Source organism: Didymosphaeria variabile (genome assembly GCF_027946475.1).
Source record: "Didymosphaeria variabile strain IMI 356815 chromosome Unknown scaffold_5, whole genome shotgun sequence".
NCBI lineage: Eukaryota > Fungi > Ascomycota > Dothideomycetes > Pleosporales > Didymosphaeriaceae > Didymosphaeria > Didymosphaeria variabile.
In genome coordinates, this window is record NW_026611624.1 from 2,167,844 (window position 1) to 2,192,316 (window position 24,473).

The 24,473-nt window shown below is 52.2% G+C and overlaps 10 protein-coding genes across 10 annotated transcripts; 5 read left to right on the forward strand and 5 right to left on the reverse strand.

The window, feature by feature from the left end:
* Positions 1-358: 358 nt before the first annotated feature.
* On the reverse strand, positions 359-738 carry RPS21_1 (40S ribosomal protein S21; the record flags this gene model as incomplete). The annotated part of the gene is made up of 2 exons (XM_056215961.1): positions 359-588; positions 708-738. The coding sequence occupies 2 exons, from the start codon at positions 736-738 to the stop codon at positions 359-361; spliced, it is 261 nt and encodes an 86-aa protein (XP_056070208.1).
* Positions 739-1,111: 373 nt separating this feature from the next.
* Positions 1,112-2,248, forward strand: N0V89_007197 (uncharacterized protein; the record flags this gene model as incomplete). The annotated part of the gene is made up of 1 exon (XM_056215962.1): positions 1,112-2,248. The coding sequence occupies one exon, from the start codon at positions 1,112-1,114 to the stop codon at positions 2,246-2,248; it is 1,137 nt and encodes a 378-aa protein (XP_056070209.1).
* A 128-nt stretch (positions 2,249-2,376) lies between these two features.
* N0V89_007198 (uncharacterized protein) lies at positions 2,377-3,882 on the reverse strand (the record flags this gene model as incomplete). Its single annotated transcript, XM_056215963.1, has 2 exons — positions 2,377-2,507; positions 2,559-3,882. The coding sequence occupies 2 exons, from the start codon at positions 3,880-3,882 to the stop codon at positions 2,377-2,379; spliced, it is 1,455 nt and encodes a 484-aa protein (XP_056070210.1).
* A 1,694-nt stretch (positions 3,883-5,576) lies between these two features.
* N0V89_007199 (uncharacterized protein) lies at positions 5,577-5,973 on the forward strand (the record flags this gene model as incomplete). Its single annotated transcript, XM_056215964.1, has 2 exons — positions 5,577-5,698; positions 5,790-5,973. 2 exons carry the CDS (start codon positions 5,577-5,579, stop codon positions 5,971-5,973), a joined length of 306 nt encoding a protein of 101 aa, XP_056070211.1.
* A 110-nt stretch (positions 5,974-6,083) lies between these two features.
* Positions 6,084-7,419, reverse strand: N0V89_007200 (uncharacterized protein; the record flags this gene model as incomplete). Its single annotated transcript, XM_056215965.1, has 6 exons — positions 6,084-6,191; positions 6,249-6,302; positions 6,362-6,477; positions 6,536-6,782; positions 6,842-7,203; positions 7,350-7,419. The coding sequence occupies 6 exons, from the start codon at positions 7,417-7,419 to the stop codon at positions 6,084-6,086; spliced, it is 957 nt and encodes a 318-aa protein (XP_056070212.1).
* A 1,121-nt stretch (positions 7,420-8,540) lies between these two features.
* On the forward strand, positions 8,541-9,975 carry N0V89_007201 (uncharacterized protein; the record flags this gene model as incomplete). Its single annotated transcript, XM_056215966.1, has 2 exons — positions 8,541-9,289; positions 9,474-9,975. 2 exons carry the CDS (start codon positions 8,541-8,543, stop codon positions 9,973-9,975), a joined length of 1,251 nt encoding a protein of 416 aa, XP_056070213.1.
* Positions 9,976-11,463: 1,488 nt separating this feature from the next.
* On the forward strand, positions 11,464-16,290 carry TCB2 (Tricalbin-2; the record flags this gene model as incomplete). Its single annotated transcript, XM_056215967.1, has 6 exons — positions 11,464-11,655; positions 11,717-11,779; positions 11,831-14,486; positions 14,611-14,751; positions 14,799-14,944; positions 14,995-16,290. The coding sequence occupies 6 exons, from the start codon at positions 11,464-11,466 to the stop codon at positions 16,288-16,290; spliced, it is 4,494 nt and encodes a 1,497-aa protein (XP_056070214.1).
* A 727-nt stretch (positions 16,291-17,017) lies between these two features.
* Positions 17,018-19,864, reverse strand: N0V89_007203 (uncharacterized protein; the record flags this gene model as incomplete). The annotated part of the gene is made up of 5 exons (XM_056215968.1): positions 17,018-17,673; positions 17,722-17,946; positions 18,052-18,281; positions 18,524-19,619; positions 19,687-19,864. The coding sequence occupies 5 exons, from the start codon at positions 19,862-19,864 to the stop codon at positions 17,018-17,020; spliced, it is 2,385 nt and encodes a 794-aa protein (XP_056070215.1).
* Positions 19,865-20,680: 816 nt separating this feature from the next.
* On the reverse strand, positions 20,681-22,388 carry N0V89_007204 (uncharacterized protein; the record flags this gene model as incomplete). The annotated part of the gene is made up of 3 exons (XM_056215969.1): positions 20,681-21,400; positions 21,450-22,145; positions 22,197-22,388. 3 exons carry the CDS (start codon positions 22,386-22,388, stop codon positions 20,681-20,683), a joined length of 1,608 nt encoding a protein of 535 aa, XP_056070216.1.
* Positions 22,389-22,651: 263 nt separating this feature from the next.
* N0V89_007205 (uncharacterized protein) lies at positions 22,652-24,415 on the forward strand (the record flags this gene model as incomplete). The annotated part of the gene is made up of 4 exons (XM_056215970.1): positions 22,652-23,089; positions 23,136-24,230; positions 24,316-24,348; positions 24,398-24,415. The coding sequence occupies 4 exons, from the start codon at positions 22,652-22,654 to the stop codon at positions 24,413-24,415; spliced, it is 1,584 nt and encodes a 527-aa protein (XP_056070217.1).
* Positions 24,416-24,473: the final 58 nt, after the last annotated feature.

Sequence of the window (24,473 nt, forward strand, 5' to 3'; positions counted from 1 at the left end):
TTTGTTCCGACCAATCGCTCATATGCGAGCTGATTCGTTCCATAGTGTGCACTTCCGATAGAGTCGATACTCGCTGACAGACACCAAGACAGTGAGCCATGCAAGACGAGAAGGTATTGTGAGTGAACCAAGAAATTGAGACCGAATATTGTTGATTTGATCGTCTAATGGCAGAAACCGACGTCCGTCAATCGTGACTCCATAATAGCCCTCTTGAAGAAGTAGAAAGCCTCAAGTAGCCATAGGATGCATTCCACGACCGCATTTGCGCATACTAGATACGGTATTCCTGCTGCCAGTCAACTTTCCCAGTCCTGAAGATGCTGTATTCGAGCAAGACGCACCCTCCTCCCACGATTTATCGCTGCGCGCTCCAGACACCCTTGAGGAAGCCGTCCTTCTGGGTGAGCCTGTTGATGGAGTCGTCGCTCTCGCCCATGGCGCGGACGAAGCCGGAGAGGGCGTATGTCTGGTTCTCGCCGGTGTAGCGGCCGTTCTCGTCGACCTTGCCGATGCTGATCTGAACAGAGCCGTGGTCCTTGGCCTTGATGATGCGGCCGGTGGCGCTGCACTTGCGGGGGACGTAGACTGCGCATGCTGGTTAGCACCCTGCGATTCCAATATTGTATGCGAGACATCGTTTGGAGGGGTCGAAATTCGGCGTGTGAAGGGAGCCGCTACGGCGGGCTAAGTAGGGGCTATCTTACGGTCGACGAGCTCGCCGCGTTCGTTCTCCATGGTGACGGTTGTATATAGGACGTCGGGTGGTGATTCGAGGGCGTAGGCGTTCGTGAAATCGTTGTCTGTCGCGGCACGAGAGCTTCAGTGTGGGCCATTTCACAAGTGGTGGAGTTAGTGCGGCCTTGGCGCGCTAGTGCGAGAACACGTTAGCGCGACTTGCCCGCTGCATGCATCTTCAGACACCACAATGCGCTGATCAGTCAATGTCTGCCATCATTATAGAAATTGTGTCCCGTAGGATTGCTCCGAGGTTCAAGGAGTGAAATAATGGCAAAGTTGAAGTGAGCAATGACGTCACCACCTACACTTCCACAGTACCACAGCGTCTGAAAGACAATAGAATCCATCCATAGTCTGACCGGGTAACAACATGAGTCGCGAGATCAGTCCTCCACCTTTCAAAAGGCGGAAGATATCACCCACCGACGCAACGTCTGTTAACCTTGCGACACCATCGCCACTCGCTGCACCTGACGCCGATACAATGCGCATCTTCTCCTGGAACGTGAACGGCATCGCGCCCTTTCTTCAGAAGTCTATTACCAACTTCTTCAGCTCAAAGAACTCGGATGTCAAGTTTCCGCCAGCATCCCTTCGCGTATTTCTCAACAGGCATCAGTGGCCAGCCATACTCTTTCTGCAGGAAGTCAAGATTGCCACACAGGATGCTAAAACGCAGGATGCTGTACGAAGTGCGATTAATGCAAGACTATCATCTGAAACACCTGAATCAGGAAGAGGACCAAGCTATGAGGCAGATTTCACGTTGCCTATGGACAAACATAATGCGAGAGGCTTAGGCGGAGGTGGAAAAGTGTATGGCGTGTGTAGTATCGTACGGGAAGACCTTACTACCAAATACCAAACCAAAGTCCGCACGGTTGAATGGGACAAAGAAGGTCGTATCTCCGTAGTAGAACTCAGGAACGACTCGACAAAGATTGCACTTTTCAACATCTACGCCGTCAACGGCACTGACAACCCGTACCGCAATCCAGCAACAGGCGCGATAAGTGGTACAAGGCACGACCGAAAACTCGCGTTTCATCGCCATCTCATGGAAGAATGTCTAAGCCTAGAAGAGGAAGGCTGGCAAGTTCTACTTGCTGGCGACATGAATGTTGCACCTGCCAGAATCGACGGACACCCCCGCCTGCGCACATTTCCTCAACAACATGTTTTCAATCGTGCGGACTTTAACGCCAGGTTCCTCGGCGGAAAGAAGCAAAGGGAAGAAAAAATGTTCGATGGGGTCGATGTTTGGAGAAAAATGAATGAGAAGGAGAAGCGATACACGTGGTTCTCTAGAAATCAACCATGGGGAACTAGCTGTGATAGGGTAGATTATGTTATCGTGGGAAAGGGAATGTGGGATAAGGGACTGGTACTTGGAGCTGGGATCTTGGACAGTGAGGCAGAGCGAGGACCTAGTGATCATGTCCCAGTGTGGGTTGATATCAATTTGGCACAAACTGATGAACGAGAAGAGAAACATGAGTCCAGCTAAAGAGCGAGGATACGAACAAGGACAATGATGTTCAGAGAAAGACCCAAACCTCTCCATGCGGACGCCGCAGACAGTTCCCGATTAACCCACCTGCCGCATGCTTCAATTAGGCCTGATGAACGTCTTTCTTACAACGATGACCTTACTGTGTCGGTCACAGTTCGCAATAACGACTTAGAGCGCAGCTGTTCCGCAATCTTGGTGCCAGCAAGCCGGCCGAATGTAAGCGATCGGAGAACTGAGGTCGCTGGTGGATATTCTGGGAAGAATTAGTAGCAGCACCGTCTCATGCAAGTTCTAGAGCACTGACCATTGTAGAATATACCTGTGAGTTCACCAGCCGCCCATAGCCCAGGTATGGGGACATCGTTCGTGCTAAGCACTTGCGCCTCATTATTCGTCTTGATGCCGCCATAGGTGAAGGTCAAGTGCGACGTGACCGGGTACCCGTAGTATGGAGGGGTGTTGATTGGGTTGGCCCAATTCGTCTTATCAGGGTTCAGGCCGGTTGTGGCCTTGCCATCCAGTTTCATAAGGTCAAATGGCTTGTCGTTACAGGCTTCGTTGAACTCCTTTATAGTCTTCTCTAAAGCATCAGGGTCGACCTTTAACATTATGGCTAGATCGTGGATCGTGTCAGCCTTCTCCGGCTCCTGGTCCGTTGTGTCGTAGACCCAACCAGGACGGAACCGTTTCATGATCAGCTCGTCGGTGATGAAATAGCCCTTTTGGTTTTGATCGCGCCACAGCTCCAGCGCGATCTTTTCGAACGTGGCAAAGAGGTGTCGCTTCCCTTCGTCATAGAACCGCTTGGACTGCTCGTTGACGACGATGCCGTAGTTGTGGCCCCATATTACCGCGTCAGGCTTCGTCGCGCGCGTGTCCACTAGCTCGCAGTGCATACCGTCGAACGAACCAGCCGTGCCGGCTCCAACTTCAAGCGCCATACTCAGGCCAGCCCCACGGTTATACTTCAAACCAGGTGCGATCAGTGGCAATTCATGCGTCCGCCTCCCAATGTACTTGGCCAACATCTCCCTATTCCCCTCGAAACCACCGCAAGCCAGCACCACATTCGGTGCATTCAGCTCATACAGCAACCCATCCTTCTTCCTAACCTGCAGTCCCCTTATAGCCCCCCTCTTATCCGTCAAAAGATGTCTCGCCTCCGTCTCCCAATACACCTGCGTATTCTTATACTCCCTTATATGCCCCATCAAGCAATCAATAATCGCCTTGCCACCCCCATCTGGAAACACAAAATGCTGCCCCGTCTTGAATTCAAGCAGGACATTTTCCTCGTCATGGTGGTTGAACTTCACCCCATGGTCTTGGACATACTTGGCTGTGGTCTGGGCCTCGCGCTCGAGCGTCTCGCAGTAGGATTGGTCTGCGAGACCGTTGGATACGAGCGCCATTTCGTGCTTCCAGTCTGAGTCGAAGGCGAGATCTTTGTCGAGGCGTAGGTAGGCCATCGTCCAGCGCGAGGCGCCGCAGCGCTCATCTGCCTTCCCAACCTCGACCAGAGCTACCCGGCCGGCCTTGCTGAGCTTCTTGGTGGTCTCGAGGAAGTTGAGGGTCGTCATGCAGCCGGCGAAGCCGGAGCCTACGACGATGATGTCGAAGTTATCCATGTATGCTGTTCGCTACAGGATGTGCGAATTAAAAGTGGTACTACTTCCGCAGACACGGATGATGATACTCCTGAAAAGTTCGCATATATGAATTGCTGGTGTGGGACCGTGGGTGGGCCATCCCGTCATCTTCCCCGCATTGTACAACGCGCGGATCTGTTGTTTGCGGGGAAGAAGCGTGATGCTGCAGGTCCAAGAACGAGACTGGATTTGGTAAGGAGGTCGTACACGGATCTTTGCCCGCCGCGGCTATCAAGTGCAAAGATCGCCTTTGCTAGAATATAATGTATATCCTACACGATATTAACGATTAGCTGAATGATACTCATAATTTCGAGATCGATGATGTTCATGATGATCAAACGAATAGAACGTGCACAGCGATATGACCTCCAGGGATGTAGAGATATTTGGTAAGCGTGTGAATCTAACCTTCAATACCTATGGTAGTGTCTGTCGTATACAAGCATGCATGTTGTTGTGGATATGATTTGGCAACAGCGTTGGACTTATCCGACGACTTTGCGTTTCTAGTATAGAACATCATCGGAATCTGTAGATGCTTGTTCATCGTTTGATTGCATGTGCTGCCACGGAAAGGATTTTTGATTGAGTGGACAGGAAAAACCAAAGTGAAGCATTGTACAGGTCTTCTCAGCGGCGATGTTATGCGTATTACTGAGGAGGTTTGAGTTACGAGTACTCCATTGGAAATACGCGAGGGTCATATCGGGCTAGCCTCCGACGTCTCTGGCTTCGAGCCGAAGTCGCAACGCCGCCCCGCACTGTCGAATTTTAAGACGTCAAGTGCTTTAGTGCCCAACATAATCTGACATATGTATGTAAACGGTGTGCAGATTTCCATCAACTCAGTCGCTTTAGCTCACTTGGGAGAGCGCCAGACTGAAGCAATCCGTTTCGGCGGCAAACTTCGGTTCGCAACGAAGACATCTGGAGGTGTAAGTTAAATCCACAAAAACCTTCCTTACATCGAACCCGATTGCTGACAGAATAATAATAGACTGTGTTCGATCCACAGAAGCGACATCTTCTTTTTTGTTTTGTCGATGGTGGAGGGAAGACGGCTTTTTTGGTGGGGTGGTCCAGAACGCGGCTCATTGGCCGCGGAGGGTTGGCGCAACCGTCAGCACGCGCATCATGAGGGGTCGCACGTCGGATCGAGGGTGCGGAGTCGGCAGCATCATGACATCGGATTGGGTTGGCCTGCTTGCGGCTATGCCTTGGATAGGTTCAGAGTTGAGGGTTGGTGCTGGCCAGCTGAACGCCTGACACCATTGCCTTATTTCTCACCGTGGCTCTTCTTATATCGTGGTCATCTTTCTACCTATCAGATTCGGTGTCGGCTTTTTTTTAGAGCCCAGCGCCAGTGACCATCATAAGACCGAGTTCTCTCTGTACCATTGAAGCATTGCACAATGTCAAACATCACATACAAGCCCGAGTTCACCGGCGACCCAAAACAACACGATACGGCCGAGTTTAGCGAGTCAATGACAGGCGCATGTCTATGCGGCAGCATCAGCGTGACTATCCATGACAGCGAGCTCTTTGGCGCCAAACCACGCGGACACTTGTGGCATGCCTTCTCAAGCTCAGTCACGGTCGTTTTGCTAACTCGGCTCAGCCACTGCGCCAACTGTCGCAAAGTTTCGGGATCTTTTGTGTCATCGAACATGGCAATCGAGAAAGAGAAAGTGACGTATGAGGACAAGAATCGGACGCTCAAGGTCTTTGATGACTGGGCGACTGGAAGCGGAAAGCGGGTGAAGAGGCTGTTCTGCGGGGACTGCGGATCGTAAGTCTACATCTCGCGTTTGTCATCAGCATATACTACGTTACCCGCGTGCCTAGGTATTAAGTGAGTAGTACTGACCCAATATGTGAAGGCCCATTATGAGCCAGCCCGACATCTTCCCTCACATGTACATGCTGAAGATGGGAATGTTTCCAAGAATCCCAAAGCCCGAGTGCGAAAGTTTCGCAGCGCATCGACACGAGTGGCAAGGTAAGCATGACGGACTTGAGCAATACGCGCTCATCAGAGGTCAGAAGAAGCTAGGAGAAGAGTAGTCTATGGTGGCTATGTTCATGACATGATGTGAATTTGAGTAGCAATGTGATCGCTATGTTCTTGAGATATGCCAAAGCGCTCCAAACATCGACTGTAAACAAGGCTAGCTCTAGAGTACCAACGGTATACTCTCCAGATCAATATCGAGTCCGGAGCTCAGCTGGGGGATCTGAGTGTAGTTGCTCTGATCGAGCAGCTGTCTCGTCATCTGGAGTGTCTACGCTGAGGTCAGCCTTCCTCTTCTTGTCGAAGAATCACATGGACATATACTTACCTGAGCATACGTCGGTGTTTCGCCGCTTCTCATGATCTGTAGGAATGCCCATGTCTGCTATCGGTTAACAATGAGGCCTGGCTGAAAGGCTGAAACAAGCCATAGAAACTCACCATCGCGCCAGTACTGCGTCCGGCTATGTTCGCGTCTGCACTTGTCTGGTCATCCCGGCACCCGCTGAACATGGTCACCATCTTATTCTCTGATCCATACTGGCCCACAAATTCACCTGCTCATAGTTTTGATTAGTTCTTTCCAAGCTAATTGCTCATCAGGAAAATACACACCGTTTTGCAGTCCTTCCTCTTCCTGCTCACCCATGTGCTTCAATCCGTGGAAAAAGCTCGTCGCTCCGGCGAAAAGCTCTCTCGCTTCGCCCATTTTATTGAAGTTGAAACCACCTTGTATAAGGCCCTGCGCCTCGCCAACAAGCTGTGCGCCCTTCCTCAAATTGTCCATCATCGAGATCTGCCCATCTGCGTCACTGCGATACACATACGGAAGCTCGATCGCGGAACCAGAGTGACAGCAGTCCTGGACAGTGTATTGTATAAGCAAAGACACACTCATTATGATTGCAAACAGAAACATACCATGAGGACAAATAGGGTGCATCCGGGCGCCATACGAGTAACAAGATGCTGATGCAGCAGAGTACTACTCAGCTGACCTTTGTACTCGAAGTCCACGGGGACGAGCGAGTCATCCAGGCCGGTACTGCGATTGCTATCGACATCTTCGACCTGCCCACCATGTCCAGAGTAGTGGAAGAAAAGAGTACATCCGGGTTCAGAGACCAGCCAGTCCATTGCTGCGAGGATGTTGTGCCCAGATGGATAATACGGGCTGTCGGGCGCCACCATAGGATTATCTGATAAGATGACTCTATCACGGTGGTTGTTGCTGTAGCCTCTATAGCTAAGGAACTCCGCAATATTGTCTATGTCTGCGTGACCTGCATTTCTGTCAACGAAGAGCTCATGAAACGCCTATCTACTGTAATGTATCGCTCTGAGCGCTTCGATTTCGAAGCTTCGAAGCGAATAATGCATCTGATCGCGTCGTGGTAGGTAGTAGTCTTCAAAGATATGACTTACGTACATCCTTTCAGCTCGTGCTTCGAGCCAACGTAGTTGATTCCAATCAGGAGCGACTTCTTTCGCTGTGCCATTTCGTTCTGTAACCCTCTAACTCGAGCAGGCGCTGCGAAGCTTTCGGTAGGATTGGATGGGAATATATTCGAAGCTTGGTAGGGGAAGGCGGATGTAACGCGTGGCGTTGGAGGGGAGGCTGAGTTAGTGTCGCCGTGTTCCGAAGGTCGGTTGGTGAAGGTGGGACTTGCACCTTTCCTGTTTTGGTTAAGAGCATCTGGATAACCCACGTGCGATAACATTCACAGTTTTGCGTTCAAGGCAGGCGTTTCTACATGGTAAGTTTGCAATGGGTGGGTGGACGTTCTGCAAAGATCATGAATCTGGTGACAAGAGGATTATCCTTCAAACAAGAATAACCACGTTACGGATATGACAGCATGATACTTTACAAACAGATGTGAAATCTAATAGTGGTCGTCTTATCTCGTCGCCTACGTTGCTAGACAATTACACCTAGATCCTTCAGCTACGACTCCCCTCATATGTTCGATATGCAGGTGTTCAGGGGAACTCCTTGGTCCTTTCCCTTCCAGGACGATGCACCCCGAAGTCCTGCCGCTACTTGTAGTAGGTTAGGTTTAGAATATTGGCCCAAGAGGTACAACTGGGGTTTTGCGGAACTTTGAGTCCGTCTAAGCCCATTGTCCCGCGAAGGACTTGGTGGGAGCGGGGACGAAACGTGGGGCAGTGTTTACTCAGCTGGCTTTAGCGCGAAATGGCTTCACACTACGCCTCGTCATTCGCTGATTGTAGGCTTTTACAACGCGTCTTCTCGGTCTCGACATCGAGGCCTTGCTTCGGATCCAAGGTTTTCAGCATGCTCAGCAACAAAGAATTCCCACCGTTGCCGTCGCAGGTGCAGCGGAAGCCCAGGCCAACAAGGAAGCGGTATTCGCGAAGAGAAATTTCACCTATAGCGACCAAAAGTGCACGCCCGACTTCTCTGAACGATTTACCGGACGAACTCATTGTAGAAATTCTGGATTACTTGCCTGGAATCGATCTACAGCATTTCCATCTCCTCACACTCGCCAATCTCTCCCTTACAAATCGACGGCTTCATCGTGTTGTCACGGATAGACTGTATGCCGCGTACGACAGTTTTTTCTGCACACCTTATCCATTTCTTCGCACAGTCATGTCTAATCCAGACCTTGCGTCCCTTGTGAAGTCCATTTCGTTCAAGTACGGGCCAAATGTTCATGCGGAACGCCCCAGCTATGTACCGTCTATACCCGACAAGCAATTGATCAAAGATTCCTTGAAGAAGTTGGGTATAACAGATTTTGATTGGAAACAATGGGCATCTGACTGTAACGACCGCAACGTCGAGCAGGAACAACTCTACGCAACCATTCTCTTGTATACACCCAACGTCGCAAAGTTGGAAATCGATGATGGAGCGTTGTCCGCGGTAGAAGGGAAATCAAACAAACTTCCATGGTGGCTCGTTCACTTTCGACAGTTTGTGAATGGCAGGAACTTTGGCCGTGTGCAGCGATTTCAGCATCTCAGGTCCATCCGCGTTGATGTTCAATACTTGAAACTCCGCCATCTAGCTCCGTTGTTTAGACTGCGCTCTATGCGCAAAGTCACGTTGATTGGTCTTGTTGAGTGGGCGCACACTGAAGGAGATAGCAAGGAAGCATTGCAGCGTCTATTCCGAGCCTCGGTCATTGACGAATTACATGTGGAGAAGAGTTTTGTCCATGACAGTGTCCTTGATGTGGTCATCTCCTGCATCACTCATCTCAGGGTTTTCCAGTACTGGAGCTCTAGAGACCAGTTCATGGTGAACCACCGGAACAGCGACGATTACTGGGGGCTTTCAGATCAAGCAGGTTATCGACCCTACAACGACACTGATCCGTCGAACAGTTGGTTCAGGTAGGTGAACTCTCCCCTGCCATCTTTTCTACAGCACTAGCCTGATCGCTCGAATCTCGTACTGTGTATCAATGGGTACAGTACAATGACCATTTCTTCGATATGGAACTGTCTGCGCCAACTGTGTCGATCGCTAATGGCCATCATCAACCTCTAGCATGGCGAAATCGCTCGAACCCCACAGCTCATGGCTGGAGACTTTCTCCTGGCGTGACGATTTACATACCGAGGATCGGCTTTATCTGGGCGCGCTGGGTTTCCTTTCCGGCTTTTCCAAGCTTGCTCACCTCGAGCTTCCGATGGCTGTGCTCGCGCAGCAAACACAGGCTACCAGCATTGCAGTCGAAAGCATAGCTGCGAACCTGCCACAGTCGGTACAATCCTTGACGATTCATATCATCCAGGATGCATACATATTCTATCAGAAATGTCTCGATTACATGGCCGTTCGTTTCTACGATTACACACCTTCACTACAACATATCAAAGTGATCCAATGCAACAATGGAGCATCACTTTCGTACGACTGGCAAGGTTTTGGGAGGAAATTGCTTGATCAAGGCGTTGCATTTGAGCTCATACGGTCGGAAGCAGACAGCGACGGCGACTGGACGCCTTATATCAACAACAACTCGTCCGATGAATCCGACTCATCAGGCTATGAAGAAAGCCTATACTCTGATTGAGTTGAAAGGCTTAGGAAGGGTGAGGCGTGGAAAGGGACGGATGGAGAGGTGAAGGCGAAGTTTTGGGAGGCGGACACGGTGAAGGTGGGAAGTTGGAAATGGTCAATGGAGATACAAGGGTTCAAATCAAGAAGAAAAGCTTTCTCAGCGTCGTAGCGAAGGACAGAAGCCACATCGCCCTGGGTCTACGTACGACCTGCGTACAATTGTTGTAGCTCTCGATGACACAGACACTGGTAGAAATTGCTCAGAAGACGTAGCGGCTAGCGCAGAAGCAGAGAGTTTGGTCCCGTATAGCCTCGTCGTTGTCTGGGATGTGTGGCTGTGTGACGCGAAATATCTTCCAACCTGCGCGAGATGAGTTGCTGGGGCTTGCAAGAGCTCCAATCTGAAGCGTCCCACTGGTTCAGGCTGCCCCTCGGCCCGTTTACATGACGCAGGCCGCAAACACAAAATTGGGGATCCACTCGGTCGAAGCTAAATGTGGCGGTGCGCATCTTGAATGAGGATCTCCATTGGTAAACAACGGATGCGAGGTAAGCTGAGGCCGCGTCATAATCATCAGGTCAGCGCCCGTAGGCTCGCCGGCAACGCGGAACGGAAGTTGCGGCAGCAGAGGCTCAGCGCGAGAAGAGCGTTTGAGGGAGGGTCGATGTTGGGGAAGCTGCAGCCACAGTGTGGAGACACTGACACTTGTTTGGCTGTGGCGGCGCGGCCGTGGCGTGCGGCCGTCGACGATTGGCTGGCGCGTATGCCTGTCCGATCTGCTCCAGGGCACCGCCATCGCGAACAGGCGCCCGGCAGCAGAAGCGCTGCGGCGGAGGCCCTGGGCGGAAGGAGAGCGAACAGTCTGATGGAGAGAATCCCTGACGAAGCCGGGCGTGATTGGCATCGTCTGCCGAGCGCCATCAGCCTCGCTGGCTCCGTTGCTGGGCGGGCGACATTTCTCTTGTGTGCAGGGATACCGCCCAGCGCTCAGGCACCCGGATCGTAGGAACAGGCCAGCAGACGTCACTGCCTGTGCTTGTGCTTGCTTGCTGCTGCTCCTGGCCGCCGTCCACGTCGCCTTATATTATCCTGCACCGCGTTGCCCTCGCCCACCACTCTCCTTGCCTTTCTTTTGTGCTGTCTCTGTACCCTCGGCCGGAGCTGCAGTCGCGCTAAGCAGCTAACAGCGGGGGTTGGTCTTGGTGAGTGCCGTCAATTGAGCTACAGCCCGAGGGAGCCCTGGGTGGAGAGACAGGGTCGCGCTACGCTGATAGCCTACGCAAGAAGCGGGCGGGTGCAGCTCAGCTAACAGCTGCTAACAACAAGCAGGTTCAAGCACTCCGATAGCTCCTCTCTCCCTTTGTTCATTCTTATTCCCACAAAGACGCCCTTCTCCCATTGTCGCCCAGCTCGATCGCGAGCCGTCCAATTGAACCGTCCGGCGCCGTGGTCCCGATAGTTATATAATCGAGGGCCGGCCCTCCGCCCGCGACTCCGAACATGGCGACCATGCAGCGCGCATCTGAGCTTAAGCAGCAGGGCGCGATTGAGGCTGCCCAGGACCCCAACTCTACCGTTACCGCTGATCAGGCCGGGGACAAAGTGCTCCAAGAAGCCCGAAAGGGTGGGAGCGCTGCCTTTAAGTTTGACCCAAATGCTAGCCCAGAGGAGAAGGCCGCACAGGCGAAAGCGGTATGCTTGGACACACCACCAATCTGAGACATGACTGCAAAGCTGACTTGTACGCGAACAGCAAATCCCAAACAACTTCCACCACGAGCGAAAACCAAATGCCGTTGCCCTAGCCTCGGATGCCGTGAGTACCAGCCAATGCGCGGCGAGTGATGAGAGCTGATAGCAGGCATAGAACGTAACCGGTCCGAAACACGCCCTCCCTCCACCCTCCAAAGAAGGCGCTATCGAGGCACCTCTCTCGCCAACCTCAGACGCGCCAAACGGCCAGCTCCCGAAGCTCGACCAAGACGATGAGTGGGGGCGCGTCGGCTGGGCCCCACGGTTTGGCATGCCAGGTTCGGAAAACCAGGAGGAAGAGGGGTCGCTCCTGGACCACCAGACTTTTCTCGAGAGCAAGCTCGAGGATAAATTCTACGGAGACTGGTACCACAATACCGGTGTCATCATCTTTGCCTGCCTGAGCTCCTGGGTCGTGGCAGTGCTTGGAGGCGGGCTAGGATGGGTCTTTTGCATCATGGCCATCTGCGGCACCTACTACCGAACCTCGATCCGTCGCGTACGCCGTAATGCGCGCGATGACCTGAACCGTGAAATGGCCAAGAATAGGCTAGAGACGGACACGGAGAGTCTGGAGTGGATGAACAGCTTCTTGGTCAAGTTTTGGCCCATCTACGCTCCGGTTCTGTGTAAGACCATTGTGGGCTCGGTAGACCAGGTTTTGTCTACTTCCACGCCCGCTTTTCTCGAGGGTCTGCGGATGAAAGAATTCGTACTTGGGACCAAGCCTCCGCGATTGGAGCACGTCAAGACATATCCAAAGGCCCAGGACGACATTGTGCTCATGGACTGGAAGTTCAGCTTCAATCCGAACGACACTGCAGATCTCACTTCCCGACAGCTCAAACAGAAGATCAACCCCAAGGTCGTGCTCGAAGTCCGTGTGGGTAAGGGAGTCATCAGCAAAGGTCTCGATGTGATTGTTGAGGACATGGCCTTCTCCGGTCTCATGCGCCTCAAATTCAAGCTCCAGATTCCTTTTCCACATATCGAACGAGTGGAGATGTCCTTCTTGGAGCGCCCCACCATCGACTATGTCTGCAAGCCGCTTGGTGGCGAGACCTTCGGTTTCGACATCAACTTCATCCCTGGTCTAGAGAGCTTTATCATGGAAATGATCCATGCCAGCCTTGCGCCCATGATGTACGCTCCGAACATCTTCCCCATAGAAATTGCGAAAATGCTTGCGGGCGACCCAATCGACCAGGCCATTGGTGTTCTCCAGATCACTTTCCATGGCGCTCAGGGTCTCAAGAATCCTGACAAGTTTTCTGGCACCCCGGATCCGTACGCAACAGTCTCTATCAACAACAGAACGGAACTTGCTCGCACTGCGGTGGTAAAGGAGAATGCGAACCCGCGCTGGAATCAGACTGTGAACATCATCATCACTTCGCTCAAGGACGCACTGACGATCAACCTTTTCGACTTCAACGACTTCCGAAAGGATAAAGAGCTCGGAACCGCAACTTTTGCGCTTGAACAACTAGAAACGGAGGATGAGCATGAGAACCTGCATCTAGAAGTCACGGCTGGTGGTCGATCCCGCGGTATCATCCTAGCAGATGTCCGCTTCTTCCCTGTGCTTGAAGGAGAGGTCTTGGACGACGGCACAAAGGAGCCTCCGCCAGAATCACGCACCGGTATTGCCAAATTCACGGTCGAACAGGCCAAAGAACTAGATCACGAGAAGAGCTTGATCGGACAACTTAGCCCTTATGCCATGCTCTTGCTTAATGGGCGAGAGGTGCACCGGTCGACAGTCATGAAGCGAACAAATCAGCCAGTCTTCTCAGACGCAAGCAAAGAGCTTTTAATTACGGACCGTAAGAAGGCCAAGCTCGGGTTGCTCATCAAAGATGACCGCGATCTTGCGGCTGACCCCATCGTTGGCTCGTATCAAATCACCATTGACGACATGTTGGAGCTGATGGCAAAGGGCCAGGAGTGGTACCATCTGCACGGTGCGAAGACTGGACGCGCCAAGATGAAGCTCGAATGGAAGCCAGTCGCTTTGAAAGGTGCCGTGGCCGGAGGTGGCTACCTTACTCCTATCGGCGTTATGCGTTTACACTTCAAGAATGCACGGGATCTTCGCAATGTCGAGACGATGGGCAAATCCGATCCATATGTGCGAGTCCTGCTCTCCGGCGTCGAGAAGGGACGGACAGTGACGTTCAAGAATAATCTGAATCCGGACTGGGATGAGGTCATCTACGTGCCTATTCACACGCAGCGCGAGAAGCTCACCGTTGAGGTGATGGACGAGGAACACCTGGGCAAAGACCGCTCTCTCGGACACATCGAGCTGACCGCAGGCGATTTCGTTCACCAAGACGACGACGGACAATGGCTCGTCCACGAACAAAAGGAGACGCAACAAGGCCAACTGCACCTGGGAGCTCGCACGCAAGCGAAGGGCATTTTAAATTACACATGCTCATTCTATCCTACCTATCCTGTCTATGATCCTGATGAGGAGGACTCAGACAGTGAAGATGGCTTGTCACGTAAGGATTCTATCAGAAAATCTATCGATTCCGCTCCCAGGGGACACAAGAAGAACACCTCGAGTGTATCCGGAATCGCACGATCGGAGACCGCAGGAACTATTTCGTCACTCCGATCGTCACACACCGCCGGAAGCGAGCTTGACGTTGCGAAACAATTGGAAAAGAGCGTTGCGCAGGTGCAGCAGGAAGAAGATGCGGTTCCTCAGAAGAAGGAGATTGAGAAACTGCACCTTACTGCTGACGACCTGCAGCAGTATGGTGAGCTACGAGGATCTCCTAATTTTCCGGAGGCATATAATGAGCTGAGTTGGTTCAACCACCCCGCAACATTATGCCCTCTACTCTTATCTACAATTGGTACACTGGCTAATTTGCGGTGCAGAATCTGGTCTCATTGTTTTCAAGCTAGTCGAGGGCGAGTTTGCGGATACCGGAGCTTACGTTGATATCATCATGGATGACATGGCTTTCCCAAGTTACTCTAGTGCCAAGATCAAGAACAGGCATATGACGTTCAACGAGGGTGAGTTCAAGTTCATGCCGCTTGTAGTGCGCTGCTAACAGACATAGTCGGCGACACGATGGTCCGCGAACTCGACTTCTCGAAGATCACCCTTCGTATTATCGAGCATATTGACAAGAAGGGCGAAAACGACGAGGACCACGTCATTGCAAAACTCACAGGCAGTACACTGGATACTCTTCGACGGTGCTTAGTAGGTGCCATCAACCTCACGGCCTGTTGGACCGTGCTAACAAATGGCAGTACACCCCTACACAACTTATTCTGAAGGATAACCACGGCCGCGAGAATAAGATCACGGTCAGCCTGAAATACTTACCTGTTAAGATGCGGCTAGACCCCAGCGAATCGTTCAACAACCAGGGCACTCTCCGAGTGGAAGTATTGGACGCAGCAGATCTTCCAGCTGCTGACCGCAACGGCTTCTCAGATCCGTACTGCAAGTTCATCCTCAACGACAAAGAAGTCTACAAGACCAAGACGCAGAAGAAGACGCTACATCCCGCGTGGAACGAGTACTTCGAAGTGCCTGTCCGCAGTCGAACGGCAGCCGACTTCGAAGTGAAGGTCTTCGACTGGGACTTTGGAGACAAAGCGGACTTCCTAGGCAGAGCTGCCATCAACCTAGAGATCCTAGAGCCGTTCCAGCAGCAAGAAGTCACTCTCGGCCTAGACGGCAAATCAGGCGCTGTCCGTCTGAAGATGTTATTCAAACCAGACTATGTTATGCGCTCACGACAAGGCTCAAGCACTTTCTCCGGCACCTTCGCTGTCCCCGGAAAAGTCATTGGCGCGCCCGTCAAGGGCGTTGGTAAAGGCGCCGTCCTCGTTGGCGGCGGTGTCGTTCGCGCAGGTACCTTCCTCGGCCGTGGCTTCAAGCGCAGGAAGTCCCGCGGCGCGGCGCCAGAAGACTTCGACGCGTCGACACTCAACGGTAGCACCCTGCCCGACGAACCCGTCCCCGCTATCTCTATCGAGAGTGAACGCCCCAGCACTTCCTCCAATGCCAAAGAGGACAAGCACCACAACCGTCACCGCTCCTGGGGCGCGCAATCCTTCGCCTCTGCGCACGGTGGCGCCGCCTCAGGAGCTGAACAAGGCACCGCACACATTTCCATCCTCTCCGCCTCGGGCTTCCCCGAAGGCACAAACGTTCGTGTATTCGTGCGCCTCGACGGGCCGAAAGGCAGCAAGGAAGTCCACAAAACCGACCACATCAAAGCGCCCTCGGGCTCCGTTACTTTCGAAGACGAATCGTTCAAGGTCCCGTGTTCGGCGGATAGCTTCTTCAAGCTCGTTGTCAAGGACCACGCTACCTTTGGTCGCGATGAAGAACTTGGAGAAACACCCTTCACTGTGGACGACCAAGGGAGTGGGGGCGAGAAGAGCGTTAGTGTAGGACAGGGAACTGTGGTTGTGAGGAGTAGTTTCACCCCCGCTGACGCGGCGAGTGGAAGCGGTCCGAACAGTCCGAAGTTGACCAAGGGGAGGGGGCTGTTGAGTCGCGGGAGGGAGAGCAGAAGTGTAACGCCTGCTTAGAAAGCTGTAGAACGCGCAAGCAGCGTGCGCAGCTCGATCTCGGTGCGCAAGCTGCGAAGGCGGTCGGACGCGACAGTACGGGAGTATACTAAGGATTTGGATAAGGAAGGCGAGGGATTTGGTGTTGGTTTGAACTCTGGGGCGGGCAGCGGGTATTCTTTTGGGTGAGTTCGGCTTGGGTTCTTGTCTCTTCTTGGAGGATGGAAAAGCTTTACTTTCCTCTTCTTGTCGTACTTCCTTTCTTTGTTTATCCTGTTAGGTAGCGGTTGTTCTATACCAAGGTAGTGTAGAGAAGGGTAGGATCTTGCCCTCTTGCACATACGTACTCATGGTGGTGGATGCGTCAACATCAATTTTCTGAATTTTCCAAGCTCCACGTGAAATTCTAATCCTAACACTTCGTTCCAGGCATGCACTTTACGACGAGCAGACAAATCTTTCGCGATCATAAACAACTCATTCAAGACGCTGAAGCGCTCGGTAGACTACCCAAAGAAAGCATGAATCGTAAAACATGCGCTCAAACGAAGAATACAAGAAGAGAATGTGACTGATGACACGGGTAACGTTCAGAAGCCCACTACACTTCTGCCGCCAATAATGTCGTCGTCAGAAGATGAATGGTGAGAAAAAGAAGCTCCATCGCGCTCCAAAGCAGCCTTTATAACAAAGGCAGAGAAAGTGGAAGAGACAGAGAAGCCCATTTCATGCACTTCAACCCAAAGAGTCAATGGTCCGGCTCGCAAGTATTGCAGACTTTGCCCACCCATTCGGCGGCACGGTCGATGTCTACAACCCCGCAACCATCCCGAGTGCGCTCGATGGCATATCCAACATATTTCTTACGACCGGAAGGAGGAATTGGGTCAGGGAAAGGAGCAGTAGCCTCGATAGGCATCCCGACGGGGCGGAAGCGGCCGCGGCCGAAAGTATCGTAAAGTCCGTTGCCAACATCGCGAAGAGGGCGACCACTGCGAGGAGGCAATGTCATGAATCTCCTACGCATCGGGCTCGTTGTATCCCTGCTCTGGTGTCCTGCGGTATTGCGAGCGATCTCATCCATTTGCGATGCGAATGGCGATACGGCATCATTCGCCGGCTCCTGCTCGGTTCCTTTCTGTCCTTCTTGTGGAAGAGGTTCGTTAATCAAAGCAGGGCGGGAAAGCTTCTTCGGGGACAAGGAATCATCTCCCCGCTTGCGCCCACGAGGCATGGTCTTGTATTTCTTCGGCGATTTGTAAAAATGCTTAATTTGGACTGGATACATATGGAAGAACCAAGGCATTCCGTAGGCGTCCAGGGCGAACGGATCGAAGGCAAGATTGTGGACGTAGGGCTGCATCCACTGTGTGGTCATCGCATCCTGAGCCGAGGCTCGCAGTTCTGTATCATCAATAAATCACAAGTCGACAGTGCTATGAGAAAACATACCATCTTTCAGCCGGGGAAAGAATTCAGGAGCAGTTGCCCGTAATTCCGAAGAGGCTTTCGAGCGTAGCGAATGAGCACTGACAGATGTAGGTCGGTCTTGCAGCATTTCCTGGTGACTTCGGCGTCTGGGGTGAAGAAACTGCTGTCGAGACTCGCTCGAAGGACCTGCGACTTCAAGACTCGGTTCAGGAGCTTCGACATTGGATTTTTCTATCATTGAAATACCTAGAATTTAGTGGTAAGATGTGGTCTCATTGGAACAGTGCTCACATGACATGTGGGAAGTGTGCTTGAAGGGGAAGTGCAAAAATGAGACAGAGTTAGCCTTACCCTTTTTGACCACACTTTCCTTCTCTCGTGCTTCAAGCTCATCAACATGATCCATGTGCGCAAACACCTGCTTAGCAGCAGTAGTGACAGCTTTCACAGTTGATATGCTCGTCTTCCTCGAGGACGGTTCACTCAAAGGTCCGTTGTCGTCGATGAACATGTCTTCCTCCATGAAAGGCGTGTGTTCCGGATGGATGCTTGGATCGACACTATCGAGAAAAGACGCAAGCCTTGAATTGACGTGAGAATGTCCCCTGGTCCGGGGTGGCGCATCTTGAGCTAAGATTGGAGTTCTGCCGGCGCTGTTCAAAGTCCTTACATGGCGCAACGAAGGCACTGCAATTGGAGTCAATGGCAAAGGTATATCGCGTGGATCGTGATTGCTAAGTCTTGTCAGCTCGCGAACCCAGGATAATCAAAGACCTCGTATTTATCTAGGACAGGGATTGGACCACAAATGCTCGAAACTTACCTCTCTTGAAGACTATCGTTAACGAAGTTGTTGATTATGCTAGAGCCCTTTGCCTCTTTCAACGATTTGGTAGACTGAGATAGCTTTAGGTTCGACGCCTTTGTACCCGCATCGAAGGTGTGAGCGACGCGTGGGATTCGCGATGAAGGTTTTGTAGGCGACACTGATGAGCCAGAATTGGGGCTGGATGCTGACCCTGCTTTGAACGGTGGCTTGTGGTTCGTTGATTGCTTATTGTGCGGAATACACAAGGTGAGATTCGGTACAGCAGGCCTGATGACCTTCTGTCCCGTGACATGCGACTCAGTCTTGCTACGTGAGTGCGAGTTAAGCTGAGAAGTTGATTTCCCCCGGATGCTCGTTTGTCCATGCTGGTCCTGCTCAAAGTCATCAGCGCTTACCAAACTTAGAAAAGGTGGCTCTAGGTCATGGTCTTCGGCTGTGTGCCAGGTGTCGCGCGAACTCACCGGCGAATGTGCAGAATGGTACTCGGTGCCCTGATTCGATGTCACACTGGGTGTAACACTAGGTGCCCTTCCCAGATCCTGCACATTCGACGCTGTTCCGTGACCCTGTACGTTTGACCAGTTGCTTCGAGCGGGTGAGACCTGTATCTTGAGCATAGCCGCCTCACGTGGGCTGCTCCGTGCCGGTGAACTCGATGGGCTCTGCAGACTGGCTTTCGATTGATGGCGCGGAAGCTTCGTAGGTGAAGGTAGCCCGGGCGCTGAAGTGATGTCGCTGGTGACTGGTTCGATCGCGTCCTTTGTCAAGTACGTGCTTCGCAAAGACTTTGTAGGCGATAGGCTTCCTTGGACCGACTTCCGTTTCTCACGTTCCTCTTTGCGACGGTCGGTCTGGAAGACTGGTGCGCGCGGTTGAGTTGTCTTCCATGGGGATGGTATCGGTTTGCGCGGGCTGTGCGTGGACTCGATTGACTGGGGCGAGACGATCTTCTTCGCGGCTTCAATCCGGTTTGGGGAAGCTGGGACGGTATCTGTGTCGGAATCGTACGGTCGAAGACTGTTTTGTCCATCTTGAGCATATTTGGCCACGGCAGAACGGCCGCGTGGGCGAGGACGATCGCAAGGGTCAGCTTGTTCTCCGTCAGTCTTCGTGCCCGGTACACGATTCAGAACGTGCGACAAGTTCCATAACCTCACCTTCATGTGTGAGCTCCATTGACAGAGAGGTCTGAGAATCCAATGGAATATCGATATTGACGTTACTAAAGCCGTGGGCAGTCCGCGGGATCTGGTCCGCAAGTGGCAGCGACTTAATCGGCTCACTGTCCGCCCATGCGACATCAAAGCCAGCTTCTGACGGTGCTATAGTTGACATATCTTGATGATGGGTAGCTGAACTGGGATGGTTAGGGCTGTGGTACGACGGGTGTTGCGAGGGATAGTCGGGCGGCCGTTCAGGCGGATTGTCTGCACCGGTGTTGCGCCGATAACGATCGTCTCTGCTGTTGTCAGTGGAAATATCGTGGAAGTGTGTGGCGGTTATGCACCTACCGCTGCGGGTGCCCAAGTGCCTTTGCCCTATCGCAGTAGGTTACGCGGATGAATTCCGAGTGTCGGCAGCGCGAGTAGTAAACATAACGATACAGGCACATAGCGGACTAAGTAGCAATGGCCAATAAGCAAAGGGAAGTTATCGTCGACGAGCAGCCAGCCGGGGAAGGTTGAGCACGCAATGCGGTAACCGCTCTCGTTTGCGCGGAAGGTGGTGATGTGGTCAAGCTGTGCGTTTGTTTACGGCCGGCGCAGACGTCACTGCTCGATTGAGTAGGAGCGGAAGGCGCGATCGAAGCGAATGAATTCCGTGCGGGTACGCTCTTTCTAGACGACGGCAGTTGCCCTGTGATACGATTGAGAAGTGTTAAATACCAATGAGCGTGCAAAACGCAAATGGTTGGTCTGGTTAGACCGAGAAGCGTGAAGGTCATGGTAAGTGGAGAAAAGCGCGCCATGAAGGTGTCAACTCAAAAGTCAACTTAACGCTAGTGGGTATGAACTGATAACATGAGGAACCAAAGAGGCCTGCCTCTCGTCGTCGAGGTGACGGACGCCTATGTGACAAAAGATGTGTACAACACAAAATCATATGGGATGCTGGGATGCTGTACCTTCGCAGAACACCCTGCCTCACAACCTAGAATCTTTTTTTCTTCTTGCTTTGAGCTTGCTTCTTTGCAAGCTCCTCGTTCTTTCGCTTCAGCTCTCGCCTCTTCCTCTCCACCTTCTCTTCCTCAGTCTCTTCCCGCTCTTCCTCAACAGGCAAGGTCTGCTTCTCCACTTTTGTCGTCGTTGAGGCCGAAGGTCCAATTGATGAGCTTGGCGTAGTTGTGGAGGTATCTCGTTGCGGTCTCGATGCCTCTGATGATGTCATTTCTTCTGTCGCCGCCGCCGTCTGCATTTTCGATTTACCGCCAATTTTGAACCCCTTCTTCATGGGTTTGGAACCCACTACAATCTCGTCAACCTTAGACCGGGTTGGGATCCTCTCATTCTGCGGGGTGGACTTCGACGTTTCTTCGGGTGATGCTACCGGCTGTAACTCTGTCTTCTTGGCTCCGCCTCCTATCTTGAAGCCTCTGGCTTTAGGCTTCGCTGGTGGCGAATCTGCACGAATCGGTGAAACTGTTTTGGGAGGTGATGGTCCTGGTGTTGGTGCTTTTCTTCTGGGAGGTGAATGCTGACCCCGACTCTGAACCTTTGATGGGACATCCAGATCTTCACCATCGTCCTCGTCTTTATCCACGTCCATGTTTCCTTCAGCTGTGGTGTCATCTATATCGACATCCTGGTGTGTATTTTTCGATGCTGGTTCACGGGTAGCAGGAGGCTCGGACCCATTAGTCAAATCCCGTGACTTGCGAGCGTTAGTGACCATGTAGGTTCGCAAATAGAAGGACCCGTACCTTGAAATTCTCATGTGTTTCAAACTCGTCTTCGGTCTCCTCGTCCTCCGTTTCGGAGTCAGGTCCGGCGGGCCGTGCAGGAGCTGGCGCCTTCTTCGGCTGAGTTTTCGTCTTCGTGGTTGCAGCTCGCTTAAATACGCTGGCGGAGGTCTCAAGGTCCTTCCACCAGTGGTTGTCTTCATCATCATCTGATTTCAATTTTGGCGGTATTTTAGGGGTGCATTCGAATAGTGCTTCTTGGAACAAGCCAAACGTGGATACATCGGGGCCCACCATCTCTGCTGTGTCCTTTTTCCACGTATCTGGATCGAAACTTTGAAGACCGGGAATATATCTCGCTGCTTGCTCACGTTTGACAAGCCTTCTACCAGACTTGGTATTGCCAATACTCGGGAAAGCCGCAGCGAGATCTAGATTACTGGATTCGTATTGATCGACAAGTCGTGTAATCGCTCGATCCTTATCGGATATGACAGCCAGTAGACGAGAAATTCGTACATGTTGAACGTGGGCAGAAACCAGCAGTGGAAGGATAAGCTCATTCTTCAGCGTAGCCGCGGGCCTCTTGATCAGACAAAATTTCCAGGTCAACAAGTCCAAAGGCTCTGGGAGACTGATCGTGGTGTGTAGCATTACATTGTCTGATTTGTCCCGTGAAATTGTACGGCTAGTGTCGTCGCTGTCAGTGAGCGAATTCTGTACATTTTCGAAAAGTATAGCAAGCTGGGAAGTATCCCGCTCGCTTACTTCGATTGGCGACTCCACGTCAGAAGCTCGACGCACGATACAAGACAAGTCCAATTCTTCGCTCCATATATTGCTCAGATCTGTGAGAAAGACGGTATATGAGGATGACCCGAACTGCGTTTTGATGAGAAGTTGTGGCACGGTCTCGCCTTGAACCTCGTCGGAGAGCTGTAAAACGCGCCAGCATGACATGCTGACTGTTTGGGTACGGTTCCTGGTATCCCCAGATGGAAAGCTTTAAGGTGAACCCAATATCTAGATTTGCTTGAGCCGCGTGGTGTTTGCTTGTGGTGAAGGCAGCAGCACCTGACGCGCCACGCTAAGATTTGATTGGGCCTGGTGCTACGTCACAACGCCAAGGAAAGTATTGCAGACACGCGCGGAAACATCTCCATGTTGATACACGTTTGAGTGTAATTATTCTGGACGAAACCTTACAGTCAGACGAAACAACAATGTCTTCACAAAATCCTCCCCCATGGCGCCGCGACGACCGGCATCCTCAGCGAGCAGCGCCTGCACCCACAATTCCCGCAAAACGCTCAGCGAACTCGCGGTCGCAAGACCACCCATCCAAGCGATCTACAAACGCGCAAGAGGAGGCATGGGTCGCTGATGAAGATCGCTTCGTCCTGCAGCAAGCGAAGAAGAGGGCAGCGTTGCGGGTCAAAGGTGGCCGGGCCAAACCGATCGACTGGCTCGCGGTCACACTTCGCTTCGTCGATACTACCAAGGCATTTCTGGACGAGGAAGTTGAGGATCACGAGCTTGATGTGGTAGATCCAGAGGGTGTTTTCGAAGGACTTCACGACGACGATCTGGCTGAGCTGGAGAAGGAGATCGAGAACTATCTCACACTAGAAACAAGCCGCAGCAACCGAGACTACTGGACTGTGAGTTTGCCAGTATTCATGGAAGACATCCTACTAACTAATCCAGGCTTTGAAGACGATATGTAAAGATCGACGACGAAAATCCCGCGCCGAAGCTCGAGGAACCAGTTCCGTTTCTGTAGATATCGACCGCCTGCTAGCTCCGAAGACATACGAACAATTGGAGACACTGGAAGTGCAGGTGAAGAAGAAGCTGGAATCAGATGAGCCTATTGACTATGACTATTGGGAACAACTACTGCGTAATCTGCGAGTATGGAAAGCTAAGGCAAAGCTACGTCGCGTCTCGCAGGAGATACTGAAGGAGCGCTTGGAGAGTCTCCGCAAACAGCAACAGGATACTGCGCTTTCTGTACAGAACAAAGTTCAGGCTATGCTTGACGCGGCTCGCCAATCAGACAAGAGCGAGGCAACTTCGCTCGCTTACGACCCGGCGCTGGATCCGGAGCCGTTGCTCAAGCTTCATGCGGAGGAAAAATTATTAGAGCAAATTGATGAGCGGAGGTTCCTAGACAATATAGTCAGGGAACGACAAAAAATTCTCAAGCTGGGCTATGTTCCGATTCAGACCCGGATTCAAGATGTCTCGATCAACTTACCGACATCGAAACCCGGGCAGGCAAATGCTTCAGCAGTATCTCGATTTGCGCCTGTTGAGAAGGAGGACTACTCTAAGGCCACCATGGCGCTCTACGAGAGAGAAGTCGCCCGCGGAGTTGAGGAAGGCGAGGAGATCTTTGCGGGCGAGGAGGAGATCACGCTGCCCCAACCGCAATGGGCAAGCAGATACAAGCCTCGCAAGCCGCGGTACTTCAACCGCGTGCAAATGGGCTACGAGTGGAACAAGTACAATCAAACGCATTATGACCACGACAATCCTCCGCCCAAAATTGTTCAGGGCTACAAGTTCAACATCTTCTACCCAGACTTGATCGACAAATCTCGCGCACCTACCTACAAGATTGAGCGCGAGAACGGCCGCAAGCGCGGGCAGTCTTTCGCCCCAGCTGGTGAAGATGATACCTGCCTGATCCGCTTCATTGCAGGGCCACCATACGAGGACATCGCCTTTCGCATAGTCGATAAGGAGTGGGATTATAGCGCCAAACGAGAAAGAGGATTCAAGAGCAGCTTTGACAAGGTAAGTCCATACGAAGTGCCATTACTCTCTGCAGGGTTGCACCCGTCACAGCAGCAGTAAGGCTGAACAAGGCTGACGCCACCAGGGAATCCTGCAACTCCACTTTCAGTTCAAAAAGGTGCGTGTCAAAGCTCTGTGTATCCCTACAACGCACTAAATTCCTGCAGATATACTATCGAAAATAAATCTCCCGGGGCCAGCTGCGCGTCACTGGCACACCCCACCGATGGATCCTCACCCCAC